We start from the raw sequence: 11,066 nt of genomic DNA on the forward strand, positions 1-11,066 counted from the left end.
TCCATCCATACGCACCAGCACGTAGTGATCGACGACAATGACGGGTATGGCACCCGCAGCCATGATCTATGAGGCATGAAAGGGGGTGGCGGGAGGTGGAAGGTGGGTAAGAGCACAAACAGGACCGAAATCGTCTGTAACACACACACACACACACACACACACACACACACACACACACACACACACACACACACACACACACACACGCACACACACACACACGCACACACACACACACACGCACACACACACCTGAAGGAGTGGTAGCCAAATCCTTCCACGATGAGCCCAAACTTGGTCTCCAGCGCCAGCTCCGTGTTTGAACTCTTCCTCTGCCTACTTGCACGAGGGGTCATATCCAACCTTCGCCCTCACGGCCCATGCGCACCTCGCCAAACCACCTGCACGCGCACACCAACACAATGTCCCTGCGCATATACAAGCAATCATACAAAGAGACAATGTGTGTATGTGTGTGAGGTGGATCCAGACAGACACGCACGCAGCATCAATACCATTTCACGCCGAGGCAACGCACGACGCACACACACGGAACGAAGTAACACACAACACTCGCACGCGAAGCACACCTCACCTGTCGTTGTGCAGCTTGGGGAGGTGGTTGCGCATGGCATGAGAGCGAGCAGACTTGGTAGTACCCCTGTACAACAGGGAAAGAAGACACATGTCAAGCAGCGGCACCATGACAGGTTTGGAGTGAGATTGCAGCGGCATAAGAAGGGCGAGTGGTGGTGCAGTGAGCGACACCAACCCCTCAAAACCAGCAGCAGCAGTGAACATCGAACCTCACATCGCACCACGTCACAACACGGGCAACACATGCGTGCACACACCTGAAGGTGACGAGGTATTTCCTGTTTGTGCGGGTGGAACGCGTCGCTGCTCCGGTGTGAATGAATGAATGTCACCATGGAGAAGCGTGGCATGGACACATCGAGGCTGTCACAGTGGTGGAATTCACTGAGGTGGTGTGATGAGATGGAACAGACAGGATTGGTGAAGCGTGTAAGCATCAGCAGTCGCACATGGTGCGTGGCAACCCCCATATGCATTTCTCTTCCAACACACACACACCTACCTGAGTCAGCATCGTGGATCGACGAGGAGGAGGTGATGGACGAGCCAGGGCATGTGACACAGCAAGCCGTTGCCAGCCAACACAAATACCATACCACTTCTGGAACGAACAGGATGGTTGCGTCCACCGCACTTGCGGCTGCATCGACGATGAGGATGGATGGCGAGGTTGCATGGAATGCCGTGGCAGGAAAAGGCCAGTGTCCGCAGCCACGCCGCTGATCCATTTGCATCCGCTGTGTAGCAGTTCACCAAGCGTCGTGGTGTTCGCTGTGCTCGTGCTGCGATCAGTGGTCACACCCATAGAGGAGATATGTTGTGAGCTAGCAATCCGCCTGCAGTGCCCACTTGGCTCAATCGGCTCGCAGACTGTTGATGGTGGTCATGTCAACCACTGCTGCTGTCGCAGCTATTGTCACTGCTGCTGTTGTTGTTGATGGGCTGATGATGAGCACAGAGGTGGTGGGAGTTGCGTCAAAGGGAGGGATGCCGTGGATGAGGCCGTTGCTGGCGACGACGCCACCAAACCCCCAATCACAGTTGCCAGTGCCCTTGCCGAGTACATCTTGGATGCTGTTGCCAGACAGTGGGCTGACTGACAGTGTTTGTGGCTTGTGTTACACATGTATGCAACGGGCCAAGAAGGAGACTTGTTTGTGATTGTTCACTGCTTGCTGGCTGGCTTGCCGTGCACTTGTCGTGCTTTTGTCCCGGTCGCAAGCAGCACAGCAGTTGATACCCCCCTTCCCTTTCGTTCCTCCACGCAGAGCACTGCTCCATCAAGCCGTTCTGCGTGTCTGTGCGTGCATGTGCGTGCTTGTACGTGCTTGTGCGTGCTTGTGCGTCTGCCTTCCATCACACAACAGTGAACCCCTTTTCAACAACAAAGAAGAAAGTGCTGACTCGGCACAATTCTGTTTGTGTTTGTGTTTTGTGGGCAAGAAGACAAGAAGGAAGATGCGTGCAACGGCAGTGACAGCGCTGCTGTGGTTGGTGGCAGTGTGCTGTGTGTGTGCTGTTCAGCCGCTGTGGCGAGCGTCGTCTCAAGCTCACGTCGAATGCACCAACCTCCAAGATCAAGGTGTGTGTGTGTGTGTATCGACTTGCGTGCGCATCCCCTCCTCCCATCGCTCCTCTCACGTACCAACACCTCTCCCACCCCACACACGCACACTCGCACACACCGCGCTGACAATCAGACGTTTGCGTTTGTTGGCAACATGGCGCAGACGTCCATGACGCGTGAGGCGTGTGCCACGCTCTGCTACACCTTCAACTTTGTCGCTCAGCGCTGTTGAGTACGGCTACCAATGCTGCTTCTGCAAACACCCAAGCTGATTTCCACCGCGTAGTCTCGGCGGTGCGTGCGTGCGTGTGTGTGTGTGTGTGTGTGTCTGTGTGTCTGTGTGTCTGTGTGTCTGTGTGTCTGTGTGTGTGTATGTGTGTGTCTGTGTGTGTGTCTGTGTGTGTGTCTGTGTGTGTGTCTGTGTGGTGCACACATTAGTGTCAGCATTCACCCTTCCCCCTCCCCCACCCAACACACACTTTTGTCCAGCCTTCCTCCGACTGCAACGAGCCATGCACGGGGGCTTCGACTGAGATGTGCGGAGCAGCCAATCGCATGAACATCAATCCGGGCAAACTGTTCCGGCAAACCCGTTCCCACAGGTGATTCCAACACACACACAGACACACACACACACATAACCACCCACTCAGCTCATACGTGTCTGCTGTTGCATCTTGCCTCATCAGGCCATGCGTGCCTGTCTGCAGCGACGAAGGAGTTGCCGGTCTGCAACACGAGTCTGTCCATCGGTGCCCGCCTTGACGACCTCATTGGACGCCTCAGTCTTGAGGAGAAGGCCGGCCTCATTGGCCCTGATCCCGTCACCAGCCCATGCGCCTTCCTCGACTACGGCGTCAAAAGGTGGGAAAGGACATTCAGCGCCGACGCACTGACTCGTGACTTTGTCTGCTTGTGTTTCCCCATCCTCCCCGCTTCTTCGTGCCACAGCGGCATCAACCGCCACCACCACGTCTCACACAAAAACACCACCTCCCTCTTCATGCTCACATATGTGTGCATGGATTGCAGGCTCGACATCCCGCCGTATCTGCATCTGGTGGAGACGAACACGGCCGTAGCCTCTGCGTGCATCATCAGCCAGGACACGTGTGCCACCCACCTTCATTGGCCCCACAGGTCTTGGCGCAGCCGTCAACCGAGGGTGTGTGTGTGTGTGTGTGTGTGTGTGTGCGAGTGTGTGTGTGTGTCTGTGTCTGTGTGTCTGTGTGTGTGCCTACGTCTGCTATGTCAGCTTCTTCTTGATCAAAGCTCCTGTCGTTCATTCCCTCCCTCCTCGTCCCCCACGCACCCGTTCTTCGCTTCCAGGTCATATCCACGGAGATGCGCGCCTTCAACAATCTCAACTGGCACAGGGGCAGCGGCGTCTTACAGAAGATCACTCACAGGTGCGGCCTGCATCGCGTGTTGCTGATGTTGGTGCACACACCACACCCATGCGATCACTCAACAACAGTCGCACGCCTTGCCCCCCAACGCCCTTCACACCCACACACTCACACACTCGCTCACTTTGCAGGCCCACCCACTCATCTTCACTGCACCCCTCTCAACCTGCGGTATCCCTGCTTGAGTGGCGAGTACGCTGCTGCTGACGTGACCGACTGCCAGGACGGCCCAGACAAGAAGTACAAGAAAATGGCAGCAGGTACGCACACGCATCCACACTCGCACGTGTGTGTACGCAATTGCCCACAACCGTGTCAGCGACGCTGTTTCATTTGCACATGGTGGCGGTCGTGTCATTCACACTGCTGTCACCGCTCCATCGCGTTTTAGGTCTTAGACACTTTGACGCGCACTCGGTCGAGACAAACCGCATGGCATTCAATGGGAACATCTCCACCTTTGTTCTCTGGGACACCGAGGTATGTGTGTGTGTGTGTGTGTGTGTGTGTGTGTGTATGTGTGTGTGTGTGTGTGTGTGTGTGTGCATCCAATCAACATTTCTTGTCAGTTCATCCACGCCACCATGCCTGTGCCATCCCCTCACCTCCCACCTCCTCATCTTCATCCCGCTCCCCGCTGCCATGTGTTTCATGTGCAGTGCAAGCGCGGGCACTCACTGCCATGTGCTCGTTCGCCCGCATCAACGGCGTGCCCTCGTGTGCGAACAACATGCTGCTCAACGGCGTCGTGCGCGGGCAGTGGAAGCGTGACACGGTGACGATTGGATCAGACTGCGGTGCGATTTCCAAACATGGTCAACGCCAACAAGTACGCCCGCGACCCCGTAAACGCCGTCGCGAAGACGCTGAACCGCGCCGGGGATATGGAGCTCGGGGAGACATACTTCACCACAAACGGCTACTTGGAGCAGGATGTGAAGCAAGACCGCACAACAATCGACACGGTGCACAACACCGTGCGGTGGGTCCTCAAAGATAGCTTCATCATGGGCAAATGGTACGTTGACTTGGGTTTGCTTTGTGTTTGCTTTGTGTGTGTGTGTGTGTGTGTGTGTGTGTGCGTGTGTGTGTGTGCGTGTGTGTGTGTGTGTGCGTGCGTGTGTGTGTGTGTGTGTGTGTGCGTGTGTGTGTGTGTGTGTGTGTGTGTGTGTGTGTGTCTGTGTGCGTGTGTGTGTGTCTGTGTGTGTGCAATCCCTCAAAGTCTCTTGTCAGTGTTGTGTCCCTGAGAAGATGAAGCAGTCCACGGTTCCTCAATAGTCACAACGATGTTGTCATTGCCTCTCATGCCATCCTCTCCTCCACTCTCACACCCTTCCCTCCAGGCATCGAGGAGTGCCCCACCTTTACACTCTCACCTCCAGCAACGGCCGCTGCATCAGCAAGTGCCCCAATGGCGAGTATGAGCTCGGCAACGGATGTGCTGAATGCCATTCAACACGTGTGCCAAGTGCCACCCCACCAATCGCCACCAACTACCTCCGCTGCGACGGCAACCTCCCCAGCCGTGCATTGCCCATTGCCCCCCCCCCCCGTCTACTACGCCAAGGACCACCGATGTGTGCCATGCACCACGTGCGGCATGGGCACCTGGACCTCCACCCCATGCTCCGCGTCCTCCCACGCCGTTTGCTCTTCCTGGACCGAGTGCAAGCCGGCCCAGAAGGAGTCTGTCTCTGGCAACGTCGTGCGCGACCGCGCGTGCGTGAGCTGCACCCTTTGGCATGGAGTACCAGCCGCTGCCGGACCGCGCCTCGTGCTTCTCCACCAGCATGTGCGAGGAGCCCTTCATCGAGACCATCCCGCCCACGCTCACCACAGACCGCCTGTGCTCCTGCGACACGCTCACCTGCAACAAGCTCATCACGCAGCTATTTGAGGAGATGGTGTGCGCCGAGCCCATGGACGAGCAGCTCGACGTTGTGCTTGACGTGTGCTGCTCCGGCCAGGGCGAGGATGGCATCCGCGACACCATTCGCCAGATGGACGCCTACGAGGCACGCCACTCCTGCCCAGGCTGCACAGACACGTGCGAGTGCAGCGCTGGCTTCATCCTTGTCTACGACGCCGACTCGGCCGACTGTCGGCCATGCAATGGCGTGACGGTGTTCTCCCCATCCATTGGCGGCATCAAGTGCGAGCCCATTTAGAAGTGCGAGCGCGGCTAGGAAGAGGTCTCCGCGCCAACCCGCTCCTCGGACCGCGTGTGCCGCGACAGCCCGGCTGGCACCATTGACTCGGAAAGCGACGGCCCCACGAGTTGCCAGATGCGCCCCGCTGGCCACTACACGGAGGCGGGCTCCCACGGCTCCTGCTCCAGCTTCACCTGCCGCGCAGGCACCCACGACCACGACAGCGACCCTGCCACCCACCTGCATGGACGTCACAGAGTGCGCGCCCGGGTTTGAGGAGGTGCAGACCATGACGCTCATCATCGGCGACCGCGTCTGCGACGAGAAGTTAGAGGGCACGCACAAGGCTGTCTCTGGCCAGGGCGTGCCCTGTCTCCCCATCATCACCACGTACGATGCCGGCGAGGAGGAGACGGCCGAGCCCACCCCAACGAGCGACCGCGTGTGCAGCCTGTGCGAGCTTGATGCCACCTTCAAGTCCGTTGACGGCCAGGCCGAGTCATGCCGCCCCGTCACGCAGTGCGGCCCGGATGAGGAAGAGATTCGCTATGCAAACCCACACGCCAGCACGACCGCCTCTGCCGCAAGTGCGTCCAGGACACGTGCGTGCCCGTGACGCGTTGCGCTGCCTCAGAGTACATTTCCACGCATGGCCGTGAGCAAGTGCGAGTTTGGCACCTTCCAGAGCCAGGTGCCCACGCTCGACTCCGACCGCGAGTGCACGCTGGAGTGCTCCGGGTGCTCTAGTGACCGCTACGAGATTCGCGCCTGCTCTGCGCTGGAGGACGTGCAGTGCGCCGGCTGCTCAGCGTGCCCGCCGAACACATACATCCTGCGCGCCTGCGACTCGGGAGAACGACGTCTCTTGCCAGCAGTGTAGTGCGTGCTCTAGTGAGCAGTACCGCAGCGCGCCATGCACCGCCACCAGCGACACGGAAGTGCACGATACTCGACGTGTGCGACCAGGACCAGTTTGGGCTGTTCCCCGCCCCCACGCCAACCACGGACCGCATCTGCCGCGACCTGAGCCAGTGCAACCCGTCGACGGAGTGCGAGCGCACCACCTGTGCCACCTCATCTTCAAGTGCGACCCTGGCGAGCAGCGCGCATTCGAGCACCCACCTCAACCTCCGACACCAAGTGCGAGCCGTGCCCCATCGGCACCACCGACCACGACCGCAACCCGCTCACCGCCTGCCAGCCGTGCCCCCTACGGCCACTGTGTGCCTGCAGGCCCCATCGGCTTCTGCGAGCAGTTCCTGTGCCCGGCCGGCACCGCCGACTTGGATCGCAACGCCAGCACACACTGTGCACGCCGTGCCAGGCTGGCGTGGACTTTGCCGCCCTCTCTGGTCAGCGTGATTGCACGCTTGTGACGGAGTGCAACCTCGGCTTCGAGGAGGTGGTGCGCCCTGCTATGCGCCCCACCATCTTCACCGACCGCCAGTGCCGCCGCTGCATCGAGGGCCTGTTCTACCGCAACAGCAACACGGGCTTCTGCATGCGCGTGTGTCGCCCTGCGAGCCTGGCTCGTTTGAGACGGCCGCGCCCACCATCAGCACGGACCGCGAGTGCCAGATGGGCCCGCATATGCCCCAACAACAACACGTTCATCTCCCGCCCGCTCATGCCCACGCAGAACCGCATCTGCTCGCCGTGGACGCAGTGCCTGTCCAGCGAGTACGAGCTCGTTGCGCCGTCGCTGGTCAACGACCGCGAGTGCCAGCGCGTGCGCTCGTGCCAGGACACGGAGTATGAGGTGTCAGCGCCCACGGCCACGACGGACCACCTCTGCGCCACCATCAGCGACGCAGTTTGAGGTGCTCCCACCGTGCGTGTGCGTGCCCGCGTGCTCCGTCTCGCTCATCTTTGACGCCAAGTTCAACGCCCTTGCCGGCACGCAGTCGGGCCGCGAGGCGTTTGAGGCCGCGCTGGTGCAGCCCATCAACACGATGCAGGACGCGTCGCAGATTCATTCTGCGCATCGACCTGCGCCAGGGCACCATTATTGCCACCGTCGCTTCCATCAACGAGGACTTGATGGCTCGCCTCTTCAACCGATCCGTCTCTGGCGACATTACCGTCATGGCCTTCACCGCATCGCCGTGCGAGGCCGACGCGTTCCTGGACGACTCGTCCCTTTGGTTGCACGGGTGCACACGCGATCCCACCCATCACACACACCAACTACTGGAGCCTCTCACGCACGCACGCTTGCACTTTCACGTGGACGCCGCATCACCCACCAGGACAACCACAGCAGCCGCCACCATTGCACTTGCTGTGATCGAGTGTTGCCAGCACATGCCACCTTCACCTCCCGCATCATCATGCAAACACTGCTGCCACCACCACCACCCACGACAGCAACCATCTCAAGGCATCGGATGCTGTTGGTTCTTGGACCATCACGGCGCTGTTGGAAGAAACGCTAGCAGTGTTGATGGTTGTGGTGGGAGTGCACGCCATGGTAACAGCACCGACAGCTGATGTGGTGGTGGTGGTGGTGGTGGTGGTGGTGGTGGTGCTTGCATTCCTCACTGGTTCCAGCAACAGCAAGGAGGTGGCCATCGTGTTTCTGGTGGGCACGCATGTGCTGGCTGTTGTTGGTGCCATGGCTGGCAACAGCAGTTGCTGCGATGAGCGGCAACGGCAGTGAAGAAGAAGATGGATGTATGTGGGGTTGCACGGCACGCAGTCACCCTCCCTTTGTGGTTGGCTGTGCAATTGCATGTGCGCACATCGATGACGGCGATGACGAGACGGCTGCCAATCAAATCAATTCCCATCTGAAGAGCCACCGCGTCGTGGCTGGTGCACGCGTGCATCTCTTTCTTCCTGCAGGTCGACCATCGACAGAGCAGCGTTGCAGTGCGCCATGCGGTGTTTGATGATGCGTCGTTGTTGTTGTTGTTGCCACTGCGTTTGCTGTTTGTTGACACGCACGCCGTGCATACTCAATTTCTTTCCTTCCTCCTGGCTTGCTTCCTTGCTGTCTCTCTGCTCTCCCGCTGTCCCTTGTCAGTGTTGTGTGTTTGGTTGCTGGTTGCCGTGTTGCGGTGATTCCATCTTGCATGTTCAATCGTTTCCCAACAGTACATTGGGGACAGAGTCAAGACATGAAGAGACGACAACAGCCCTCACGCGGGGCACACAGTCAGCACCAACACGCACATCCAAGCAAGAGAGGAGAGCAGAGCACAGACACGGCACTGCTCAAGATAACAGCCACATCGCAGGGTGCCACTTGCAGTGCAGCCAAACAACCAAGTACAAGGCGGTCTGCACCAACAACAACAACAAGGCAGCAGTCATCCACCAGCCACCACTGTGTGTCAGGGTGCTGCAGGGCAAAGAAGACCCACGAAGCAGGTCAGTCCATTGCGCTATTGCTGTTGCTGCTGCACTTGAACGTCTTGTACCAGGCCTTCAAGCAAGTCCCTCCGGTGTCCGCTGCACTTGGTTGCCGTCCTTGTCAACTGGCAGGTGCTGTTGTCGTTTGCACCGTGTCTCGCGGATGGCCTGTGTGATGAAGCAGGCCGCGACCAGCACCACCGCGATTATGCCAGATGAATTAGGCAGCCCAGGACAAAAGAAGACAACGCTGCAGCCTCCATCATCTTTTTTGCCATGTCAACATGCTTGGCAGATGATGTCAGGTACGTACGGCAATGCAGTGACATCGTAGTCATCAAGCTTGTGCGCTTCTGCGGGAGGTGTTGCTGGTGGAACAACAATGGGCACAATGACGTAGGGGCGGCATCTGGGGTCTGTTGTTGGGCGGAGATGGCACAGGTCAAACTGCTCTGTGGGGGATTATGGTGCGGTTTAGGGTCAGGTCCAGCGCCCACAGGGCAACCCTGCCTTGCGAAACGCTGCTTGAAACAGTAAGCAGGCGCTGGTGATCGCACATGGCCATGTCATCTGCTCTGTCATTGCTATGCAGTATCGTGGTGTGCTGTAGTCGCACTTGATCACGCTCTCAACAGAGTTGACGAACAAGATGCTGCTGCGACGGGCAAAGACGCCGAACTTGACCGGAACGTTTCTGCTCACTTTGAGCTTGCTGAGGACCTTGTGGTTGGCGACGTCACACACAAACATATAACCTCGCGCAGTGCCGATCGCCAGCAGGCTGTCATCAGTTGGTGGGTGGCCATGGTGGTGACGATCATGTTGGTGTTCGGCTCTGCCTCGTCCACAAACAAGTCATCCAACACCGCCACACGCGTCAGCGCACTGCTCACACCACTACTGCTGCCGCTCACTTGCTGCTGTTGTTGCTGCTGCTGCTGGTCATGCTGCCGTTGTTGCTGGTGATGGTGGTGGTGGTGATCAATGGCACCGTATGCGAAGGCAAACTTGTTGCTGCTGTCCGCAAGCGCTGCAATGCGCGGGACACGAACGCCCGTGACCTCTTTGGGTTGTGCCAACGTCGCACGACCAACACAAACGGGCGCACATCCTCACCGCTGCCGCTGCTGCTTCTGCTGCTGTTGTTGGAGCCATTGTTGCTGTCCTTTCATGTTGTGTTGTGCTGATCGTGTGATGTGAGGGTGCTGAGATCCCACACGCGCAAGTTGGTGGAAGTGGACGCAGTCACCAGGAAGCGGCCATCAGGGATGACGCGCAACGCATCCACGGCAGTGCGCTAAGGCTCCTTACTCGCCGGTTCCGCCTCTACTTCCCCTCTCGCTTCTTCTCCGTCCGCGTCTTGTACCACCTCGTTGTGATTATCGACAGCATCGGCCCTCCACTCTGCAAGCAGGGTCGATGGCTGACCAAGCTGCCACAAAGAGATGACACCCGCCTTGTTGTCCACGATGTACAGGGTGGGCGTGAGTGTCATGCAATGCGTGTGCTCGAAGGTGGACGGCACGACCGCCAGGCACTTGAGGTCTGGCACGCGGTGCAGCTTGCACTCCTAGGGCACCTTCTGCCACCTCTCGGTGACCCACAGGGTCCCATCGGAAGCGGCGGCGCATGCAAGTTCAGCGCCAGGAAAGATCCCCGAAGATGACTGTGCGTTCAGCCTCATGTGCACCGAGGCCGTAGATGTACACGCGGGAATAAGAGGGGCCGATGAGGTGCTTGCCGTCCTTGGTCCACACCATGTCGGTTGCTGTGACGGGCATGCGCTGCTTGCACGCCAGCCCGTGCATGCCCCACACAAACGACTCAGCTACCAGCAGGCGGCCATCGGGACTGGGCTGGCGTATGAGTAGCCGCCCTGCTCAGAAGAAGCAGACGACAGCTGCAGCAGCTGAAGAGAGACGAGGGTAGGATGCGTGTCTGATTGTGCAGAAAATTCTGGGAAGACTGGTGCTGAAATGGATATGC

At 58.8% G+C, this 11,066-nt stretch overlaps 3 protein-coding genes across 3 annotated transcripts in view; 1 reads left to right on the forward strand and 2 right to left on the reverse strand.

The window, feature by feature from the left end:
* The window catches only part of PTSG_09686 (uncharacterized protein), a gene marked incomplete at both ends in the record, with an annotated part of 2,529 nt that extends 863 nt beyond the window's left edge, over positions 1 to 1,666 (reverse strand). The window contains 6 exons of the mRNA XM_004988982.1: positions 12 to 66; positions 252 to 335; positions 599 to 664; positions 858 to 984; positions 1,230 to 1,376; positions 1,521 to 1,666. Of these exons, the coding sequence (XP_004989039.1) occupies positions 12 to 66; positions 252 to 335; positions 599 to 664; positions 858 to 984; positions 1,230 to 1,376; positions 1,521 to 1,666 (625 nt within the window). The remainder of the gene's footprint in view (positions 1 to 11; positions 67 to 251; positions 336 to 598; positions 665 to 857; positions 985 to 1,229; positions 1,377 to 1,520) is intronic.
* A 392-nt stretch (positions 1,667 to 2,058) lies between these two features.
* Positions 2,059 to 8,849, forward strand: PTSG_09687 (uncharacterized protein; the record flags this gene model as incomplete). Its single annotated transcript, XM_004988983.1, has 21 exons — positions 2,059 to 2,090; positions 2,125 to 2,182; positions 2,301 to 2,381; positions 2,657 to 2,759; positions 2,878 to 3,031; positions 3,200 to 3,332; positions 3,497 to 3,603; positions 3,763 to 3,836; positions 3,968 to 4,056; positions 4,440 to 4,594; positions 4,920 to 5,044; positions 5,100 to 5,281; positions 5,325 to 5,728; positions 5,862 to 6,237; positions 6,361 to 6,518; positions 6,759 to 7,485; positions 7,725 to 7,879; positions 8,094 to 8,144; positions 8,277 to 8,307; positions 8,571 to 8,675; positions 8,823 to 8,849. The coding sequence occupies 21 exons, from the start codon at positions 2,059 to 2,061 to the stop codon at positions 8,847 to 8,849; spliced, it is 3,327 nt and encodes a 1,108-aa protein (XP_004989040.1).
* A 263-nt stretch (positions 8,850 to 9,112) lies between these two features.
* Positions 9,113 to 10,888, reverse strand: PTSG_09688 (uncharacterized protein; the record flags this gene model as incomplete). The annotated part of the gene is made up of 6 exons (XM_004988984.1): positions 9,113 to 9,248; positions 9,394 to 9,496; positions 9,638 to 9,800; positions 9,836 to 10,110; positions 10,392 to 10,625; positions 10,771 to 10,888. 6 exons carry the CDS (start codon positions 10,886 to 10,888, stop codon positions 9,113 to 9,115), a joined length of 1,029 nt encoding a protein of 342 aa, XP_004989041.1.
* Positions 10,889 to 11,066: the final 178 nt, after the last annotated feature.

Source organism: Salpingoeca rosetta (genome assembly GCF_000188695.1).
Source record: "Salpingoeca rosetta unplaced genomic scaffold supercont1.31, whole genome shotgun sequence".
In the NCBI taxonomy this organism is placed as follows: Eukaryota; class Choanoflagellata; order Craspedida; family Salpingoecidae; genus Salpingoeca; species Salpingoeca rosetta.